The 23,763-nt window shown below is 35.3% G+C and overlaps 1 protein-coding gene across 1 annotated transcript in view; it reads right to left on the bottom strand.

Annotated features, from left to right (window-relative positions):
* Positions 1 to 23,763, bottom strand: part of LOC142344340 (lysine-specific demethylase 4C-like) — a 92,340-nt gene that overhangs the window by 28,940 nt on the left and 39,637 nt on the right. The window contains exons 8-13 of the mRNA XM_075395928.1: positions 21,224 to 21,420; positions 15,441 to 15,868; positions 11,618 to 12,186; positions 11,484 to 11,549; positions 6,474 to 6,824; positions 2,369 to 2,593 (exon numbers count right to left, since the gene is read on the bottom strand). Coding sequence (XP_075252043.1) covers positions 2,369 to 2,593; positions 6,474 to 6,824; positions 11,484 to 11,549; positions 11,618 to 12,186; positions 15,441 to 15,868; positions 21,224 to 21,420 — 1,836 coding nt within the window. The remainder of the gene's footprint in view (positions 1 to 2,368; positions 2,594 to 6,473; positions 6,825 to 11,483; positions 11,550 to 11,617; positions 12,187 to 15,440; positions 15,869 to 21,223; positions 21,421 to 23,763) is intronic.

The raw sequence follows: 23,763 nt of genomic DNA, 5'->3' as shown, positions 1-23,763 counted from the left end.
TTAAAAAACCTTAGAGGAGGTTCCTTGACTCTTGAGGCTGTAGAAACCTAAGAAATGACAAACAATTTCAAAAAACTTGACTGTGATATTAAAAAGTTGAAATCTATTCCATTTCTGATCAGTAAATAATAATTATCAAACCTAAAGGAGATTTCTGGCCCCTGAGTATGGCAAAACTTGAATAATGACAATAAAATGTCAAAAAACGGAAAAAAAAATTTATTTAAAAAACTGCTAAAATTCGTCATGTTAAAATGTTGAAAACCATTCCATTCCTACTGGAAAATATGCAATAAACTACTATCAAAACCTAACGGAGCTTTCCTGACCCCAGAGGCTGAAAAAACCTGAATAATGACAATGGTAAAAAATTTTAAAAATGCTAAAACTCGTGACGTTAAAATCTAAAAAACATTCCATTACATATGCAAACTATACAGTAACCTATTGTTAAACCCTAGAGGAGGGTCCTTGGCTCTTGAGGCTAGGGAAACCTAAACAGTGACAAACATTTTTAATCAAAACTTGAAAATAGCAAGTTTTATCAAAAAATTGCTAAAATTTGTGATGTTACAAATTTGACAACTATTCAATGGCACATGAAACTAATTTCCTGTAACTTTCCTGTAACTAATTATCAAACCCTGAAGGAAAATTTCTGACCCCAGAAAATGAAAACACCCGGCTACTTGAATGACAATAAATGTCAATAAATTGAAAAACTGCACATTTTTTTAAAAAATTATTAAAATTCGTTATGTTAAAAGTTGAAAACCATTCCATTACTACCAGAAGCTATGCAGTAACATATTATCGAAACCTAGAAGAGGTTCCTTTACACCTAGGACTAAAAAAACTCAAAAATGACAAATTTTTAAAACGCTTGAAAAAATTGAGAAAATTAGTATAAATTTGCCTGTTTTTGTTTGAATTACCAAAACAGATAGCTATTAAAAAGGTCATATAAAGTATATATGTCTGGCAAGAGACCTTTATGAACTTTAACCAGCCTCAGTTTTTGACTGGTCCAACAAAAAATTTGAAAAATAACAAAAACACGAAAAATTGCAACATTTTGAACTCAAAAACTCCTAAAATTGACCTTTCAACCTTAAACTAAGTCCTTCCCAGTAGCTTCACCACACTAATGATTGGAGGGACTACTAGACGCGGCTAAAGGCGTCTAATTAAGATTTATGCCCGCTAGGCGCTACCTCTTTATCCCGTTTTTAGGGCCGAAAAGTCAAATGGGTCAGACGAAAAATCTGTCAAGCAAAAAGCCGCATAAAAAATCAACAGGACTTATATAATTGTTACCAACTTCGTTTGAGAGCAATTAGAAAGTCACTCGACAAATGAAATCGAAACAATGTTCTAGAACAAAATGTCCAAGCCAAAACTTTGCACAGTACAAGACACGTTTACAATAACTGCTTCCAATTTCGTTCGAGCAATTTAACATTTTCTCATAAACCGATTTTTCATATTTATGTCATATGAGTAAGATAACTACAACTTAATCCCCGTAATATATTTTTAACAACAAATTCGAAGTGTACCAGTCGTAAAAAAGGTGCCATAAAATTTTCATAAAATTAGACAAGCATAACTGCATCGAAAAAGGACTGGTCGATGAAGTGTACAAAACATTACCGAATAACGTCGGGCGAATTGCACTCAAACGACCGGTGAGCGGTTGGCTTCGTTAGTAGCTAGCCACGGTTACGTGAGGCTAGCTTAAGCTGAATTGCAGGGGCGTGAGGTGAGCGCAGCGTCCGGAGGGGGGGGGGCAACAGTTTGCAAAGGCGTGAGGGCGTGGGGAGGACGAAAAGTCAAAAAGTCAAATGGGTCAGACGAAGAATCGGTCAAAAGAAAAATTGCATAAAAAGACCGACATGACTAATATAATTGCTACAAACTTCGTTTGAGAGCAATTGATAACTGCCTCAAGTATAACTTCTACGCCGTGGCCTTGCTTAGTTTCCCACAATGTGTGTGATAAAATCATGTAAAATAGTTCAATGTAGCTATAAAATAACCCAACTTGAATGTCCGCAATGATAGGCGTACGTTTTTGAGGTCTACGAAAACCAGAGTTAAAACTTTTTTTGAGGAAAATTTCAAATTTGTGTACACTTGGTTAGATTTCAGTCGTAAACATAAACCATACCAAAATCGATTAATTTAATCATCGGACAAAGGATAGTTCAAGGATGCGGTCTATTTCATTACAGATTGGATTGAGAACATTCACTCAGAATCAGCAAGCAGGCCCACTAAATTGGATCTTCAAGTTAAAAAATCTTCATAAAAATTAATATGAACGGAGCAAGCAAAATTTCTTCTGACATAACATTCCAATGCTCACCATTGATATATGATGCCTTTCAACATTTGACAAATCGACACTGCTATGTTGCAAATCAGAGAAGAACACTTCAGGCAGAGCTACTGCACAGTTCACGTGAACCCAGCCAACACCCCCTGGTTGTGTGCGACGGAACTCTTCTGCCTCCGAATCGTGCATCAACCAGAGAGGTAATTTAGACACTCTTTTCAGGGCACCCCCTTTATTCGGGCAGAGAAGACAAGCCTAAAAAATGGAACATAACCGAAATAGCACTTAATATCTCTGATAAATCAGTAACCAATTTCACGCATTGTGATCGATTTGTTGAAAAAGATTTTAGGACAATTGTCGGCTGAGAGATTGAAAACTTGAATGAAAACTTTATTTGATATTGAATCTTTTGCAAGATTCAAGAATACAGCACCGGTTTCATAGTTATATTCCGTATTTCCGATTAATTTTTCAACAAAGTAAAGCACAGCATCAGTTGAAGACTTTTTAGATTGGAAGCAGAAATAACTTCTGTTCAAACGCTCACTTTTTTAAGATATATTCTGTTAATTGATTGAGAGAAATTGTCATTTAATTAAACAGAAGAGATTTTTTTTGTTAATTAAAATTTGAAATGTTCCATTAGCGGACTTACTAGACGTCAATGCCCAAGCATTGATGTATCCCGGCCTGGTGCTTTGTTCTTGTTGAGATTGTCAACAAATTTATATATTTCCCTCAAAGTAAAAGGTCTTATGTTGAACTCTTCAAAAAATTTTGCTGTTTTCAATGAAACAACCTGCCCTCTATAGATGCCCATTTCGTTGAAATTTTTGTTAAAAGCGTTACAGATCAACTTTGTTTTTCGTTTTTTTCTACCATTTTTTACCAACTTCATTGATACTTGGACTGCTAATTTTCTTTCCAATTTTCTTCGTAATGAAATTCCACTTCTTCTTTGAGGATTGTTGTACTTCTTTTGAGGATTGTTACAAAAATCCTCTGATTAGTGAAGTTGTGCTTCTTTTTATTTTCTATTTACAAGGTTGAGATGCTTTTTTAAAGGGCGCAAACGAATCAGCACTTTGTGTCAACTTTTATTAATTGAAGTTTCTATGTTTCTCAACAACTAACTTTTTAATGTCTTTTGTCACCAATGGTTTATCTGAAGGAATCGTTATGTTATTGGAAAGTAACTTCATCCCTGGTGGTGCGATTTACTCGTGAGTTTTTATAAGGATTCTGTTGAAGTCTGCGAACATCTCATTGCAGTTTCTTTGTTGATAAACTGTTCTCCAATCTGCAAGAGCAAGATCGATTAAAATTTTCATCCAATTTTTTGTTTCTGGCCTGATATGGTTTTGCTCATTTTCTTCTAATAAACTAAGTTTGCTCTGGAAAAAAATAGATTATGATCGATGTCGAAAGGAGGCCAACAAACTGTCCAAATAGTGATTTGATTTAATAGAAAAACAGTTCACTATTGCTACAGATGAGTACAAGAAACTCAATTTTGCAACACTGTAAACCTAGTCTCGACGCAAACATGCGGAATTTTTCGCCCATTTATGCTCAACATGTCATAAATTCAAATAAATAATCGCTGTAGATGAAAACGCATCGGAGACCTCAGCACTTAACTCGTCCGAACAAAACCCGAGGCTTTGATGTGGACAATAGGAGACGTTAATGAGACATTTCTCCGCTACTGGATTGCTGAGTTCCAGTCACAACGATTCAAAAAACCTTATCACCTAAATCAAATTCTTTACGTTTAAAACTTATATTCTTAGGAAACTAGATTCCTACACCTTAGATGCTCCTGCGTGATGAGACCAATTTTTGTGTAAGAAATTGTACTCAATGCCTTCGTAACTCATTGGAAAACGCGAAACTCAAAAATTCTTTCTAATTTGATACTCGGAGCTCGACAAGCGATCTAATGATACCACTCACAACTCTGTACACAGAACAAAAAACCTAGTCTAGCATACATTTCCACCTACTAAAGTGATTCCAAACAATAAGCCAGGAAATTATGTCAACAAATTCTGTGAAATATGACTTTGGTCAAAAAATCTGTCAACGAACCTGACATAAATCTTAAATATCGAAGAAAGAACAAAGAAATGAAGACTCAATCCAATTGGAGGGGGAGTTAGTGGTGAATGGTGGTTGTTGAGCGGCGAGTAACTGGTCAGCTTGATGAAGACCAGTAGCTGAGGGGCAGGCGAGGGGGTAGGTATTGGGCGATTAGTTCATTTTATATAAAGGGGAAGGACCATTATGGGATAAAAAATTTATCAAAATGACCATTGGGCCATGAATATTCCAGCAGTTCCTAAACTTGACCTACTGACGTCGGGCGAATTGCTCTGAAACAACCTGCTAGTTGTTGGCTTTGGTAGTAGCCAGCTGGAGCTTAGGGATTCTAGCATTAAAGTGACTCAAGCGAGGGGGGAGGGTTGGGGGAGCTGAACGAGCGACGGTGACTGGGGGGTCAAACTTTTAAAATAAAGAACCGCCCTTCACACCATGAAACTGTCTTCTCGAAACAGTATACTTAGTGAACAGTATAATAAGAGCCTAGTAGGGCGTAAGGCTCTAAGAGTGCTGCTCAGCCACTTAATGATCTCTTGTTCATCTCGTTTTGAGGGCGAAAAGTTGAAAGGGTAAGACGAAAAATTGGTTAAGCAAAAAATAGCATTAAAAACATAGCTGGCAGATTGCCAGAAAATAGCCGCAATAGATTCGTAGATCGGCAGTCTAAAAAAACAGTAAAAAAGACAGACCAAAAAAATTCGTCTTTTCAATGAAGGTTGATCTGTTATATTTTGATCTGTATAAGTTATTGCTGTTTCTATTAGCTGATCTCAAATAACCTTTATTTAGAGTGACACACACCCAATTGACCTTATCTCTTTGAATTAAAGTAAATAAAACTCAATGCGCATGATTAAAAAACTCGCTCCACTAAGAGCGAAAAATGACGTCACACATGCAACTCAGTTGAAATTGTATGAACGAATGAAAAAAAGTGGCTGTGACGTCATATGGTCGTAACAAAAATCATGACGACGAAATAAAAAACATAGCAGGACAAGTCCTGACGTACAATTCAAAGAATTTTCATTGACTAAACAAAAAACTAGACCTAGAAAGGACTATGAATGGATTGGGAAAACCATTTAGAAAAAGATCCGATCCAAACAATCGAAAAAACAGAAAAAATCAAAGCAAAATTGCCGCATGTGAACAAAAAACCACTAGCGAGAAAGCGAATTTTTGTTCAAACACCGTTTTCTCACTCTATTTTAAATTTAGAGCGAAATTTCACGCCACAAAACCACTCTCTTTTTCGCTCCACTTCCTGTTTCGGCGTGACCAAAATCACTACTCCAATTTGACTTCAAAAATCATGAAAATGTGTGAACAGATCTTAAAAAAAAGACAGCGCCCCAATACAATTCAAATTCTTTGAATTGTTAAAAACCAAGAAGGCCAATAATAGACCCAGCTATCGCTGTGCGGCTATTAAAAAGACCTCAGGACTAATATAATTGTTACAACCTTCGTTTGAGAGCAAATAATGACTATATATTAGAAACTGAGCTGCTGTCAAAATCCAATGTTTGCAAATAGAAGTAAATGTTTGAAAATAAAGAGTCAAAATTTAAGTCATGAGCAAAAAAGTCTGCATATACCAAAAATATCAATAACTCCTCGAGTCGTAAAAACATGTAGAATGCCAATAATCCTTTTCGTTTCACTAAGCGGTGCTAAGAAATCTGTCAAGGCAATGGTTTTTAACACAAATTCTCGTCTGACAAATATACGGGATATTCGAGAAAACTCAAATTTAGCTGAAAGACAAACAGTAACTGAGAGCACACGCTTTTTTAAACAAAAAATCTCATCTTTAAAAAGTCAAACTTGTGAGATGAAAGCGAAATGAACACCTCGCATAATATGCTATTTTGGAATTCTTCCGGAGAGTACTCAACATAGTAGCTACAAACTTTTGGGATATTACATTTGAATGAAGTCGTGAGGCCATTTTATATTCATTATGACAAACACTACGTAACGAAAGAGATGACATTTTGCAAATCAAGATGTAATTCTAACTCACTGGAGAAAGCTGCTGAGGCCAGTGTTTTGATATGCTGTGACAACTTGAATCAGTGTGCTTTCTCATTTCGTCCACTTGTCTGACAAGCGTACAAGGATCACACAACCAATTATCGGATGAAAACAAATCGATGTGCACTCCATAACAAGTTGCGTGAACAGATAAACAGCAGTTTTTGCACTTCAGAATTGGAGATGGTTTTCTGGTTTCTATCTGGATCTCCGAGTACTTCGGTAAGCCCATGGTCTCCGGAGGTGCTCGTTTAACAGGTGAGTAGTTCGCCATCTTTAGCTTGGTCAAGGCAAATACTGATTCAGCTAACAACGGTTTGCTCGCATCAAAACCATCCCTCTAAATTCAAGAAAACATAGCTGGCAGATTGCCAGAAAATAGCCACAATAGCGTCGTAGATCTGCAGTCTCAAAAAACAATAAAGACAGACCAAAAAGATTAGTCTTTTCATTGAAGGCTGATATGTTATATTTTTGATGTATGTTTTTGCTGCTTCTACTAGCTCCTCTCAAATAACCTTCATTTAGAGTGACACACACCCATTTGACCTTATCTCTTTGAATTAAAGTAAATAAAACTCAATTTCAAAGTGAGGAAGTCATTTTTGAGAGTGAGGTAAGTCAAGTGTGACCAAAAATTTAATCACGCGCATGAACAAAAAAACTCGCTCCACTAAGAGCGAAAAATGACGTCACACATGCAATTCAGTTAAAATTGCATGAACGAATGAACAAAAAGTGGCTGTGACGTCACATAGTCGTAACAAAAATCATGACGACGAAATAAAAAAAACATAGCAGGACAAGTCCTGACGTACAATTCAAAGAATTTTCATTGACTAAACAGAAAAACTAGACTTAGAATGGACTATGAGTGAATTGAGAAAAACATTTTAAAAAAATCAGATAAAAAAAAGATAAAAACAGAAAATCGATGTCAAATGCCGCATGTGAACAAAAAAAACCACTAGCGAAAAATAAAATTTAATTCAAACAAAAAAAAATTAGGCCTAGAATGAGCTGTGAATGGATTGGGAAAACCATTTAGAAAAAAGTCGATCCAAAAATCGAAAAAACAGTAAAATCAAAGTGAAATTGCCGCATGTGAACAAAAATCACTACCGAGAAACCGAATTTTTTTTCAAACTCCGTTTTCTCATTCTACTTTAAAATTCGAGCGAAAAAATAATCACGCCGCAAAACCACTTGCATTTTCGCTCCATTTCCTGTTTCGGCGTGACCAAAATCAGTACTCCAATTTGACTTCAAAAATCATGAAAATGTGTGAACAGATATTAAAAAAAAACATAGCAGGACAAGTCCTCACGTACAATTCAAAAATTTTCAATGACTAAACAGAAAAACTAGACCTAGAAAGGACTATGAGTGAATTGAAAAAACCATTTTAAAAAATCAGATAAAAAAATAAGAAAAAACGGAAAATTAATGTCAAAATGCCGCATGTGAACGAAAAAACCCACTAGCGAGAAATGAAAATTTAATTCAAACAAAAACTAGGTCTAGAATGAGTTGTAAATGGATTGGGAAAACTATTTAGAAAAAAATCCGGTCCAAATAATCGAAAAAACGGTAAAAATCAGAGTGAAATTGCCGCATGTGAACAAAAAACGACTACCGAGAAACCGAATTTTTGTTCAAACAACGTTTTCTCACTCTACTTTAAAATTCGAGCGAATAAAAATCACGCCGCAAAACCACTTGCTTTTTCGCTCCATTTCTTGTTTCGGCGTGACCAAAATCAGTACTCCAAATTGATTTCAAAAATCATGAAAATGTGTGAACAGATCTCAAAAAAAACATAGCAGGACAAGTCCTGACGTACAATTCAAAGAACTTTCATTGACTAAACAGAAAAACTACACCTAGAAAGGACTATGAGTGAATTGAAAAAACCATTTTTAAAAAAAATAAGATAAAAAATTAAGAAAAAACGGAAAATTAATGTCAAAATGCCGCATGTGAACAAAAAACCTACTAGCGAGAAATGAAAATTTAGTTTAAACAAAAACTAGTTCTAGAATGAGCTGTGAATGGATTGGGAAAACCATTTAGAAAGAATCCGGTCCAAAAAATTGAAAAAACGGTAAAAATCAGAGTGAAATTGCCGCATGTGAACAAAAAACCACTACCGAGAACCCGAATTTTTGTTCAAACACCGTTTTGAAAACAAATCGATGTGCACTCCATAACAAGTTGCGTGAACAGATAAACAGCAGTTTTTGCACTTCAGAATTGAGATGGTTTTCTGGTTTCTATCTGGATCTCCGAGTACTTCGGTAAGCCCATGGTCTCCGGAGGTGCTCGTTTAACAGGTGAGTAGTTCGCCATCTTTAGCTTGGTCAAGGCAAATACTGATTCAGCTAACAACGGTTTGCTCGCATCAAAACCATCCCTCTAAATTCAAGAAAACATAGCTGGCAGATTGCCAGAAAATAGCCACAATAGCGTCGTAGATCTGCAGTCTCAAAAAAACAATAAAGACAGACCAAAAAGATTAGTCTTTTCATTGAAGGCTGATATGTTATATTTTTGATGTATGTTTTTGCTGCCTCTACTAGCTCCTCTAAAATAACCTTCATTTAGAGTGACACACACCCATTTGACCTTATCTCTTTGAATTAAAGTAAATAAAACTCAATTTCAAAGTGAGGAAGTCATTTTTGAGAGTGAGGTAAGTCAAGTGTGACCAAAAATTTAATCACGCGCATGAACAAAAAAACTCGCTCCACTAAGAGCGAAAAATGACGTCACACATGCAATTCAGTTAAAATTGCATGAACGAATGAACAAAAAGTGGCTGTGACGTCACATAGTCGTAACAAAAATCATGACGACGAAATAAAAAAAAACATAGCAGGACAAGTCCTGACGTACAATTCAAAGAATTTTCATTGACTAAACAGAAAAACTAGACTTAGAATGGACTATGAGTGAATTGAGAAAAACATTTTAAAAAAATCAGATAAAAAAAAGATAAAAACAGAAAATCAATGTCAAATGCCGCATGTGAACAAAAAAAACCACTAGCGAAAAATAAAATTTAATTCCAACAAAAAAAATTAGGCCTAGAATGAGCTGTGAATGGATTGGGAAAACCATTTAGAAAAAAGTCGATCCAAAAATCGAAAAAACAGTAAAATCAAAGTGAAATTGCCGCATGTGAACAAAAATCACTACCGAGAAGCCGAATTTTTTTTTCAAACTCCGTTTTCTCATTCTACTTTAAAATTAGAGCGAAAAAATAATCACGCCGCAAAACCACTTGCATTTTCGCTCCATTTCCTGTTTCGGCGTGACCAAAATCAGTACTCCAATTTGACTTCAAAAATCATGAAAATGTGTGAACAGATATTAAAAAAAACATAGCAGGACAAGTCCTGACGTACAATTCAAAAAATTTTCATTGACTAAACAGAAAAACTAGACCTAGAAAGGACTATGAGTGAATTGAAAAAACCATTTTAAAAAATCAGATAAAAAAATAAGAAAAAACGGAAAATTAATGTCAAAATGCCGCATGTGAACGAAAAAACCCACTAGCGAGAAATGAAAATTTAATTCAAACAAAAACTAGGTCTAGAATGAGTTGTAAATGGATTGGGAAAACCATTTAGAAAAAAATCCGGTCCAAATAATCGAAAAAACGGTAAAAATCAGAGTGAAATTGCCGCATGTGAACAAAAAACGACTACCGAGAAACCGAATTTTTGTTCAAACAACGTTTTCTCACTCTACTTTAAAATTCGAGCGAATAAAAATCACGCCGCAAAACCACTTGCTTTTTCGCTCCATTTCTTGTTTCGGCGTGACCAAAATCAGTACTCCAAATTGATTTCAAAAATCATGAAAATGTGTGAACAGATCTCAAAAAAAACATAGCAGGACAAGTCCTGACGTACAATTCAAAGAACTTTCATTGACTAAACAGAAAAACTACACCTAGAAAGGACTATGAGTGAATTGAAAAAACCATTTTTAAAAAAAATAAGATAAAAAATTAAGAAAAAACGGAAAATTAATGTCAAAATGCCGCATGTGAACAAAAAACCTACTAGCGAGAAATGAAAATTTAGTTTAAACAAAAACTAGGTCTAGAATGAGCTGTGAATGGATTGGGAAAACCATTTAGAAAAAAATCCGGTCCAAAAAATTGAAAAAACGGTAAAAATCAGAGTGAAATTGCCGCATGTGAACAAAAAACCACTACCGAGAACCCGAATTTTTGTTCAAACACCGTTTTCTCACTCTACTTTAAAATTAGAGCGAAAAAAAATTCACGCCGCAAAACCACTCGCTTTTTCGCTCCATTTCCTGTTTCGGCGTGACCAAAATCACTAATCCAATTTGACTTCAAAAATCATGAAAATGTGTGAACAGATCTTAAAAAAAACATAGCAGGACAAGTCCTGACGTACAATTCAAAAAATTTTCATTGACTAAACAGAAAAATTAGACCTAGAAAGGACTATGAGTGAATTGAAAAAACCATTTTAAAAAATCAGATAAAAAAATAAGAAAAAACGGAAAATTAATGTCAAAATGCCGCATGTGAACTTAGAATTGTAATAAAACCAAGAGAAGGCCAATAATAGCCCCAGCTATCGCTGTGCGGCTATTAAAAAAGACAGCGCTCAAATACAATTCAAATTCTTTGAATTGTAAAAAACCAAGAGAAGGCCAATAATAGCCACAGCTATCGCTGTGCGGCTATTAATAACCAACTGACGTGAAAACTATCTTTTTTTTTGCTCAAAAACGATGCCTTGTCATATAAACGGGCGATAAAACAGAGCAGAGATGAAACTAGAAAGCTTGAGACGATGAAGGGCAAATAATTAGTTCACTTAAATCATGCATAGAAAGCTTTGCCTCTCTTCTAGGTTAACTTTTAGTTGGACAGTAGCAAGTTGCCTCCAAACGTAGGCCAATTAACTTCAAAATATTTTGAATTCTATTAGTCGAAAACAGTTTTCATTACCTCGTATTTCGATTTGATTTTCTCATGTTTATCTGACAGCTTATTTGCACTTTCCTTGTAGAACGCCTGAAACAGCACCATGATTAGAAATTTCATTCCTTTTTCGCCTCAAACCACTAAATGAACAAATTTACCCTAAACATTGAACAAACAGCACATCTGGGCCACACGTGCGCTTCTGAAAGGTTGTATGAATGTTCAATCGGCATTTCGGGGTTGTAACGATCGTCAAACACCCGTTGCCAATCTTGTCCACTTTCGTCACCTTGAGGAATTTCAGAACAACTTAGATTCTTCGTTGCCATAGCGTCGTAAGGCTTAGAAGGTGATGATCGGACTATGTCTATAACTTCATCAGTATCGATCGATCCGTAGGTGTCAAAAACAAAAGGAGCCATTTCTTTGTTCACAGTTGGTAAAAAGCTTTCATTATTCAGTTTGGGTTTGTTTCCAGTAGGCTGCAGTCGTGGTAACGAAACAATTGGCAGTGAGAGACGTTTTTGATATGTGATCACTTTTTCAGGGGACTGGAGATCGTCCGCATGTTCTGAGCAACATTCGTCTTCTTGTCCTCCAAAACAGCAACCCCGATCCGAAGTTGACGAGTCGAAAGCTTCAAAGACATTTCTGTGGAACTTGTTTCTCGAGCAGGAATCAGTGATGGTTTGTGCCTCATTTTGCACGTCCCCAGAATTCGATGACCCTGAACACGTTTACAGTAAAGTCATGTTTCTGTTTCAACAATTACGAGTAACTTACTTAAGAAACTTCAGAATTATGTATATTCGTGCAATGACCTCCGATGTCTTTCAAAAGACTACAGCCAAATCCGTACCAAAAAAACTTTTTACAAAGAAAAACGATCATAATAGAAAAACCAAAAAAGAATAGTTATAGCTATCAGAGAAGCTCTTACTTATTGAATCATACTCGGCAGATTGCCGGAAAATAGCCGCCGTTGATTCCTATAAACACGATTGAGATTGAAAGAGAAAAAATAATGAAAAATGATTTTTGAAGGAAAAACAATTTTAAAGTGACAACTATTTTGGTGTCATTTTGTAGTTGAACATACTCCTGTTTCACAGTGAGACGATACAGGAGCTAGTATCAATACGCATTAAAAATCGTAACTAAGACTTATAAGAACCAAGTTCGAGAAACGGGCATCTAAAACTGGGCTCTATGGGTTTATCCCGTTTTCATTTCTGATTTCGTTTTTTGATACTGACTCGGTTCATTTTGAATTGCTTTGCTGAACAAAAACTGTCTTAAACCACTTTTAGCAGAATGAGAGGAGAAGGAAAATAGCCTAGAGAAGTCAAAAATATTTCACGCAAAATGTTGAACAAGCTGTGAACTAAGTTACAGCGAAAATCTTTTATTCGACGAAGAAAACATAGCAGAAAAAGTCCTGAAAAATAATTCAAAGAAGTGTTATAAATTATGACCAGACAATCATTCACTCCAAGTTCGAAAGGCAAATGAGAGCTGTTACCAATGAGACTAGCAATAAAACAACAAAAGAACACCAAAAACAAGCAAGACTAAAAATTCAACTTTTAGTTTTTGAAAAGACAAGATCAACATCAAAAACCAACTACTATGAACTAAAGGTGACAATTATAATTGTTTATTTCTCATTAGCAATCTGTCATTAAAAGTCGATCATTCCTCTCACTAACAAAATTAAATGGTAAGACAAACATAGCCAAAAATCGCAATAAATCTCGCTGAAACTTTTTGAAAACACTTAGTATAAAATTCATGGACCGCAACAGCTACTGAACGATACAATTACATCTATTAATTGATTTCTCAAGGACCACCGTTGAGACCTGTCATCAATGAGATATAGCGATACGACAGTAATAAGTACAACAAAAACTTGCAAAACTAAAAAAAAAATTACTTTTTTTCAAACAAAAACGAACAAGAGTATAAGTCACAATAGCTATGAACTGAAATGACTTGCTTTAATTCAAGACTTTACAGCAACCAATGATACTGTCAATAATGAGACTAAGATTTAGAACGACAAAAATGAAAAGAAACTCTGAGAAAAAAAATTTGATAATTATTATTGAAAACAGTTAGTGTCAAAGTCATAAAAAGCACTATTTTTGAAAAAGAAAACGATTGAAAAGATAAACTTAACCCCTATTACATGCATCAAAGACATGTCCCAATGAAATTAAATGGTAAGACATCAAAAATTACAATACTTGCAGAACTCCAAAATTCACTAAAAATTTTTGAGAAAAATTAGTGTCAAATTCATGAAAACTACTAGCTATTAACTCAATCCATTAAATAAGTTCTTTTATGTCTTATCAGCACCCGATCCGATCTGTCATTGATGAAACTAAGTGATAAGACAAGAAATAATTTTAAAGGGGGCAAAATCTAAAATTCACTAATATTTTATGGCAACAAATACTGGCAAAGTCATACAACGTTTTAGCTGCCCCTTAATGAATTCAAGCAAAGGCAAAAAGGCGCAAATAGAACACATATGTACCGTCTTAAAACCACAAAAAGAGGAAACTGAAATTACGACTCAAATTGACGCACCTGAAAAAAAATCCTTTTCAAAAGCCGCCAAATTGTTCAAACACCAATTTCTCAATCCACTTTAAAAGTATTTTGAAAAAGTCACGCCGTAAACCTACTCGATTTTCCGCTCCCATTACTATTTCAGTGTGACCAAAATTATTATTCTAATTTGACTTCTCACTGACGTAAAAACGCCCAAAATCGCGTGAACAGATCTTCGCGTGAAAAGAGCGCACCAATACAATTCAAACTCTTTAAATTGTTAAAAAAAGTAGGAGCGCTATTATAGCCGGCTGAAGAGCTGAGGCGGCTATTAAACAACATACCCGGCAGATTGCCGGAAAATAGCCGCCGTTGATTCCAATAAGCATGATTGGGATTGAAATAACAGAAGATATTGAAAAAAAAAGATTTTTGTACAAAAACATTTTTTAAGTCCGATTTATTTTGATGGCATTTCGTAGTTGAAGATAACGTACTTCTGTTTCTTAGAGAGAGGCTACAGGGGCTACTATCAATACCAATAAGCATTAGAGATGGTAACTAAGACTTATAGGAACGACGTTCAAATAGCGGGCATCTAAAATTGGGCTTTATGGGTTTATCCCGTTTCTACTTCTGACTTCAATTTTTTATACTGACTCTGTTCATTTTGAATTGCTTTGCTGAGCAACTGATGTTCAAATTCACTTTTAGCAGAATGAGAGAAGAGAGAAACTAGCCTAGAGAAGTCAAAAAGATTTCACGCAAAATGTTGAAAAGGCGGCAAAATGAGGTAAAGCGAAACATTTTTTTATTCGACGAAAAAAAAAAATAGGAGCGCTATAATAGCCGGCTGAGAAGATGAGGGCGGCTATTAATAAACCGACTAATGTCGGAAGAATTGCTCTTGAACAACAGGAGAGGCAATTTAATTCAGGGGCTGTAGTCTAGATCAATTTTTCTTTATGGGTGCAAAAAAGTTAACCATGCCGGGATTCGAACCATTGACCTGCCGCTCCCGGCCCAGAAACACTGCCCACTCGGCTATCAGGCTTTTAATTTTGCTATACTGTAATCAATTTTGTTTTAGCAACAAGCTTTACTTCGGAGTGAGAGCAATAGAGATCACTCAAAAATGAAGAACGAAAGCATGAAAAAGTCACTTAATAAAAGTCAAAGAATGTTCTAAAAGAAAAGCTCAAAATGATCGAGCAAAAAATTTGCATGAAAAAAGACCAACATGTTTACAATAATTGCTATGAACTTCGTTCAAGAGCAATTAAAAACTAGATTGGGTATGAAAAAACGGGCATGAAACTTGACTCGCAGGAAGAACAGGGCCCAATATCTACAGAAAAGAAATCACTTCGAGCAAAAAAATTCTTTCAAAAACTATTTACTGTCTGAAAGAAAATTTACCTTCCCACACAGGTTTGAACAAAGCCTCTAAATAATCCCGGTTTGACTTCGTAGATACATTAGTAACAACTTGCGCAACTGAACACAATCTCTCTTCCTCTGTCAATTGGGGCCAATTTTTAGCTCTCACTTTTCTCTTCACATCCCTCCAGAAATGTCGAAAAAGTTCAAGCGTTTGGCTCTTTATCATCGGCGAGGAAGCATCGTGACAACTCGAAGTTTGCTCTGACATCGAAGCGAAGTTTTCTTCCGATTCCGAAGCAATCTCCGTAGAATCAGATTGTCGGTCCTCGTTGTCATCAAAGAGCAGCACAACGTCAGAGGGAGACAAATAGGAATTGGTTGATGGGTTGAAACGTTGCTTTTTGCCTGCTTGTGTCATTTCCGAAAGGGTACCGAGTTTTCGCTTTCTAATTGTTCCCAGTTTCCTGAAAATTTAAATATAAATGGATGAGTTCACGTACCCTTAAAATTGTGTGTAATGATAATTTGACCACAAAAAGCTTTCTCGATCTTTTGCAACAGCAATTATTTAAAATTTGTGTATAAAAGATTACTTTTCGAAAAAACATGACTTTGCATTTTTCTATGGTGTCATTTGGTATTCATAAGCTACTGTAATCAGACAATCACAAAATTTGATTCTAATAACTAGTATTGCGAAGAATTGGAATTTTTGCGCTATCTCTTGAATGAAAACAATACTCCCCCATTTTATGCTTCAAAGAACTTGTTTTCAAATATATAACTTGCTTTCAATGGAGCGGGAAATATTGGGTCCATAGCACTGGATTTTTATATCTGTAATGAGTGCGGCTTGTGAGCACCTTTCACAGAAATTAGGGAAAAGCGGACAAATGTGGGGTACTTTCACTACTGTCTTTATTTCATTATCACTCTTGTAGGTTGCCCACAAAATGTGGACATCCTAGCTCCAACATGAACAAAATCGTAAGAATTCGATCATGGCAAAAACGCTAACAATCTTCACTCCGATGCCAATCAGGGCTTCGCTCCACTTCGTTTCGGGGCTCTTGAAAACTTCGTGCAAATACAATTTTTGCCGCACAATTTAACCACATTAATACTCTCCTCGAGTATTTAGTTCTCCATATGTCAAAGTCCGTTCCAAATGAAAATTGGCGACATCCGCATTCTACAGAGGAAACGAAATCACCCTTTTCAATTACTTTCAGTTAAGTTTTGATTATCAAAAAAGCAATTGAATCCGAATCAGTCACTTGGTCCGGTCAAGATGTTACTACAACGAGAGTAAATCAAGAAAAATTCAATTATCGTACATGAAAAGTACAAGCCATAATCAACGCACATTCTATAGTTCACTAGAGATTATCTATACATTCCCTCTATATTATTTATAAATCCAATATAAAGATATGGCCATTTTTCAACCTGAAAACGAATACACAGACAAGAATACAGAACATAACCAGCAAATTGCCGGAAAAGAGCCGCCGTTGACCCTCTTGACGCACATTAGGATTGAAACAGAAAAAGAGAAAAATAAGAGATAAAAATTGACAGAATTTTTCTGTCAAAATTTTTTTGGTGAGTAAATTTAGCATGTTCGTCAAGATTCTAAAATTACACTTCTTTCGGCTTCTAAACTAAACGCTATTAAGCATAATACTAATGCCAGCTAGCAATCTCTTTAACGAACTTTGATAACCTAATGCATTATGACTTAATGACCGAGTTTTATATGCTTATCGTGTTTAATTAAATCTTTGATTTTGCTCTTTAGACTTTGAACGTATTCACTAAATTACGTAATTCAATACTTGAAAAAAAATAAAATCCATTCAGCTGAAACAGCGAGTGATGTAAGTGAGAAGTCAAACGTGAAAATCGTGAATTATGTAAAATGAAAAACGTGACCAAAAGTTAAAGCGAATTTTTTTTAAAAAAAAGAGCGCCTAATTAATAGTCGTTGAGAGGCTAACGGCAGTCATTAAACAAAAAAACCACAATTGAAAAAGCGAATTTTTGTTTGAACACCGTTTTCTCACTCAACATTAAATATAAAAAAACATAGCCGGCAGATTGCCGGAATAGCTGCGAAAGAATAGACCTGCGTGTCATATAATAGAGATAGAAACAGATACAGATCTAAATTGAAAAAAAATCGAAGCCACTCAAAAAACTTTGTAAAAAACATTCAGCGAAAAATTAATGAAGCTTAAAATTCATTCCGCAGAAGCCTCTTATTAGGGACCTTTACTGCACATATGAGTTCATTTGACCTTAAACAAATTCAAACTAAGCTTAAGTTTTTCAAGTGCAAAAGTCATTTTATTGAGGGAGGTAAGTCACGTATGATCAAAATCTAATCACGCAAATAACCTAAAAAATTTTGCTAGAGCGAGTGAGAAAAGACGTCACGCGCGCAAATGCCGCCATTAGTGAGAGGAAGAAGTCATTCAGAAAAATTGACTTTTTCAGCTTTGCTGTGTGAACAAATGTAAAACGAAAAAAGAGCGTCAGACGACGAAACAAAAAAAACCAAGAGCACCGCAATATAGCTACGCTCAGGTTACAGCTTCGCAGCTATAAAAAAAACTCGGGCCGCAAAACCACTGGCGTTTTCTCTCCACATCTTGTTTCAGCGACCATAATGAAAACTCCAATTTGAATTCAAAAATTGTCAATACATGTGAACAAATCTTTAAAAAAACAGCTGGAAGACTCCGGAATCATCTCGAATTCGAACTTACGGCCTGGCAAACCACAAACTAAACAAGCAAATATATTCTATTCGCTATAGCACTGAAGTTTGAAAAAAAAACAGAGTGGACACAAATTTAAAAAAGGAAACAAACAAAATCTTGGCAATTTTTCACGAATTGTGGCTCCCGTAACATTTTTTGATAACAGATTGTCTAACAAGGTCAATTTATGTTCTATGAAACTGGATGTGATATTCAACAAAACCGACAGACAGATGGAAAATAGCCCCCATTGGTTACCATACTCCCGATTTGGATTGAAAGGACAAATAAACAATCTGATTTCTGTAAAAAATATTTTAAAGTGTGATCTATGTTGATGTCATTCTGAAGTAATAAAACTCCTGTTCTTCACTGAGGGGAACCAGAGGCTAGTCGCAATACCAATAATAATTAGAGATGATAACTAAGACCTATAAGAACAAACTTCAATTAGCGGACATCTAAAGGCGGGTTTTATGGGTTTAACCCGTTTCTTTTTCTGATTTGGATGATGCATATTAATTCTGTTGATTTTACATTGTTATTCGAAGCACCTTGTATTTCACGTAAAATAATCGAAGCACCTTGTATTTTACATTGTATTTCACGTAAAATGTCGAACAAGCTGTGAACTAAGGTAAAGCGAAACAAATTTTATTAGCAGTTAGAAAAGTAAGGGCCACTATAATATCGGCCTAGGAAGATGAGCGAGGATATAACAAGCAATATACTTCAAAAAAGATAAAAACAAAGCAAAAAGAAAAATCTAAGAAAGATGTTAAAACTTCAAATATTTTTGCCAAAAATTGTAGTCTCAACAGATCTCCTCAACACACAATACAAAGCAGTTGCTGGTTATCCGCTGATACGCATGGAAAACACTTTAAACAAGAAAGTAAAAACAAAGACCGCAGAATTGATTAATTTATTTTTTTTTTAAAATGTGCTATCAAAGCTTTAATTGCTTTCACTTAGTAACAATAACCCTACAACCAACTCTAATTAATCAATTCAATAACATACGAATAACATAACACAAAACTCGCTCGATTAAGAGCGAAAAATGACGTCACACACGCGTTTCAGTTGAAAATGCATGAACGACTGATCAAATAGTGGTTGTGACGTCATATTGTCGTAACAAAAATCTTGATGAAATATATAAAAAATCAAGAGCTGACCAATAATAGCCCCAACTATCGTTTCGCGGCTATTAATTAAAAAAATGTTCTCAAAGGCAACAAAAGAGTTATTTAGTAAAAAAAACCTAAAAATAATGAAAGTTAGATAAAAAACTTTAAATTTAGACTGTTGGCCTCAACTAAAACAAAATTCAATTAAAACATAGCCGGCAGATTGTCGGAAAAAAACCGCCGTTGACGCGCTAGACGAACATCGTGATTTAAAAAGAAAAAGAAGAGATAGATTGACAACATATTTTAGTTAGTTTCAAAAATTGTTCTAATTCAGTGCGCAGTTTCAAATAGATTCTAAACCTATACTCACTTGAGCTTCTAAACTGAAGAGTATTAAGCTTAATACTAATATCAGCTAGCAATAGCTCTAATGAACTTTCATAACTTAATGCACTATGACTTATTGACCGGGCTTTAAAGGTTTATCCGATTTCTTTGGATTTTGCTCTTTTGACATTGACCGTATTCACTAAATTGCGTAACTCAATGTGTGAAAAAATTTAGAACCCATCCAGTTGAAACAGTGATTGAGGTAAGTCAAACGTGAAAATCGTGACTTATGTAAAAAGAAAAACGTGGTCAAAATGTAAAGCGAATTAACAAAACATGGCAGGACAAGTCCTGACGTACAATTGAAAGAATTTTCAATGAATGAACAAAAAAACTAGACCTAGGACGGACTATGAGTGAATTGGTCAAAATGCCGCTAAGGAGAACAAAAACCACTAGAAACCGCGAGAAATTTAAATTTGATTCTAACAAAAAAACTAGGCTTAGAATGAACTATGAATGAATTGGGAACACCATTTAGAAAAAATCCGATCCAAAAAATTGGAAAAACAGTAAAAATTAAAGTGAAATTGCCGCATGTGAACAAAAAACCACTAGCGAGAAAGCGAATTTTTGTTCAAACACCCTTTTCTCACTCTATTTTAAAATTACAGCAAAAAAATTTCACGCCGCAAAACCACTAGCTTTTTTGCTCCATTTCCTGTTTCGGCGTGACCAAAATCACTACTCCAATTTGACTTTAAAAATCATCAAAATGTGTGAACAGATCTTAAAAAAAAGACAGCGCCCCAATACAATTCAAATTCTTTGAATTGTAAAAAAGGAGAGTGCCTAAATAATAGCTGTTCGAGAGGCTGACGGCGGCTATTAATAACAAAAATAACAATTAGAAGGGCATGAAAACTCACATGAACACTAATTCCAACCAAAAAAAAATGCACCGGACACTAAATTGAAAAAGTGTACAAAATCCGCGAAAAAGCGTGCAAAACGGCAAAATCATGAAAATAGCTCATGATTGCATACAAAACCCCAATATATGATTGAGATGCTCAAAAATGCTTCCAGACAAACAATTACCTGTTAATATGACCAAGATCAAACACTTACCCGAAAAAGTAAAGTTGAAACTAAAAAAAATGCTTCACAAAAGCAGCACGTAATCAGAATACTTCACTCGCTCAGCAAAATTTTTTTACACCTTTCTACTGTTCTCAATATAGCTCAATAACAAAACTACACAAAATGCCGCGTCTGCTCCGAGACACTTGAATCTGAACTCAATTCCGCGACGGTTTGCTCAAAGTCATTTCTCGGCTTTGGAAAGTAATCATTACTAAAGCTATGTACTTCACTTTGAAAATCAGAACCAATGCCATCGAGACTTGATTTAATTATATTAACCTCAGCCAATTCTTCGAGGCTCAGAAAACAATGATTAACTGGGAGCACTTCAGAAATTTCCGGTAATATCTTAGGTCTTAAAACGTTCAAAACGCTAGGTTTTAAACTTTTCATTTTAATATTTTCGATCATTAGAAAATTCACAAATCGGATTATAACTCACTCTTCGTGTTTGTTGGCCAGGGTGTCGTGACTGGATATGGTCAAATGTATGCGAGACTGTGGCTTTGGGTAATGAGTTTTGCGGTAGTCGATCTTGTTAACATCAGTGCCTTTGCGCCAGTTGAAGTATCTCTCTGGCTGGTACAGCTGCACGAACACGTCCATGTCTATCTTAACTGCGTCCTCGCGGCATTTGCACTGCAACACAAACCATAAATTGAACCATTAGAAAATAACACCTTATTAATTGCCAAAAGAAGGAAACCTTCAAGAAGAACCTGGCGAGGAAAGAATAAAAACGGTGAGCAGTGAATCCTCCGCAGTAAAAGTAAATAGAGCCCGCAAATTGCCGGAAATATCCAACGCTGACCCCGCTTACCCACGTTGGCATTAAATCAGTTGAAGAAAAAAAGACGACAGCTTTATTTCTACTAAGTATCAAAAAGTGATCTAATTTGGTTCGCATTTTCATTAGATTCGATCTAAATAATGCAAATCCAGCCTCTAAACAGGAATTTTTGTAATAAGCAGTTTTTCGCGAAAAGTTTTCCCACTAAAATTTGCCTTTTCTTGTTGATCTTTCACTAAAAATTTGCTTTTTCTTCTTAATTTCCCTTCATTAAAAGTACAAGATTAAAATTTCATAAGACTTAAATTCTCGTCTCTCTTCCACCTACCCAATATGAATCAAAAGCAATACAGCTCCTTTTGAAAGGTCCTTCATCCAAAAAATCTTCCAAAAAACAGAAGCTCCTGTACAAAATCATTTTGAAGACAAAAACTATTGCACGTTTTACAAAGCAACCCTTCAGAAACGTCGAAACATTTGAAAAGGATTCGAAAGATGAACTAAAAAGCATTCTCTCTGAATTTCAGCAAGAAGATAGACGGAAAATAACCTGGTCAAAAACGTATACAACCATCAAAGAAAACAGACTTCACACTACTCTTCTCAGCGCGCTTATCGAATTGGCTGAAGATAGATTACATAGAGGAACGTTTCCAACAGCCGATCAATATTTGCGCGCAAACCATATGGTTTCCCAAAAAGAAATACTTTCCCTAAGAGTAAGGCTTAAAATGAGCAAAAAGCCATATCTCTTCGAAGATGAAACGCTCATCAAAAAACGAACTGCCTGAAAACACTGAACCTATAAAATCTTTTATTCGCAAATAGAACACTTAAAGGAAGCCGAATATTACAACGGCAAAGCGTCAATTCTTTTGGACGAAAAACCAAAATGCGCTGCGGGAATGGTCATTCTAATCCGCCACAGGCAGAAGGCATTTCCAAATGCTATATACCGTTAAATGCGCAAACGCATTCATTTCACACGTGTTCGTAGAGTGAAGAACTAAAAAAAACGTCATATTGGCCATCATGAAGCATGGTGTAGATTGAGAACCAAAAATACGGCAAAAAGTGAAGAAAGGAATCAACGCGCGGACACTATTGAGCAAGATTCACCCAAATGAGAATCGAACAACCACAGGGAGACGGATTAGCTACAGCCGCGAATGCAAGATTCGAACAGACGCCAGCAAGAATGCCCTCCCTCAGGCTTAAGAATTGATGAAAATGAATCCTACAGTACGACCGATGCGGCGTTCTGGAAACAACTAAGGTACGAAAACGTGCAGCCAAAAGAGGCAACAACTTATCAACAATTCAATCTCCAAGTATATTTGAGGTTCTCCTCAATTCTAGTTAACTTAAAAAGCGCAATCAACGAAAACTCAACAAACAGCAAACCAGGAGCTAGATCATCCAGCAATATAGTATAACCTAACTAAAACGTTCTAATATATATATAAAAAGGCTAAGTTTGTTTCATTTAACTGTTGTGGACTGGGCTCCCACTTAAAATTGGTAAAGTTTCTTTTCCAGACTAAAAACAAAAAATAAGTACGAAAGACTACGTAAAAATCACTAAGCAATTATATCGTTACAAAATTCAGCTCATTATTGAACTCTACTTAAAAAAATTAAGTGGGCTCCTACTACTTGTACACTATTATTGGAAAATTGAGATCAGTAAAAAGGCTTCATTTGGCCGAATACAGATTAAACTAAAAAAAATTGGAAAAATAATCTGAACCCCTCATTCCCAAGTACAAATGAAGATTTATCCCTTTCTCAGAAAGTCAAAAAAATTTATACCTGATTTCTCAACTGGATAGCAGGAGATTTAACTGCAATAGATCCAATTGAAGCTACAGCTGAAGTAAGGGCAGGGGGCAGAGGAACAAAATTATCACCAGCTAGCTATACCATCAATTCATTAAACGATGTTGTAATTTTGAACAATAAAGGAATGAAAATACATTTGAGAAAAAGAACGAAAAGATTACATGTTGCTCAAGGAATGCACCTCAGTTGAGAGCATCATCTTTAAACATATTTAGGTGATCATTACATTCTGCAATTAGAACCATTAACTAAAAACTACGAACCAGGTTACGTACAGAAACGTTGGAAATTAGTAAACATTACAAATGATCTGATAATTTCTCTATAGTTTCCCACTATTATTGATAACA

The sequence above is a fragment of the Convolutriloba macropyga genome, chromosome 8 (assembly GCF_964194025.1).
Source record: "Convolutriloba macropyga chromosome 8, txConMacr16.3, whole genome shotgun sequence".
NCBI classification, from domain to species: Eukaryota; Metazoa; Xenacoelomorpha; order Acoela; family Convolutidae; genus Convolutriloba; species Convolutriloba macropyga.
The sequence above is the reverse complement of the archived record's forward strand: the minus strand, read 5'-3'. Positions and strand labels throughout refer to the sequence as shown.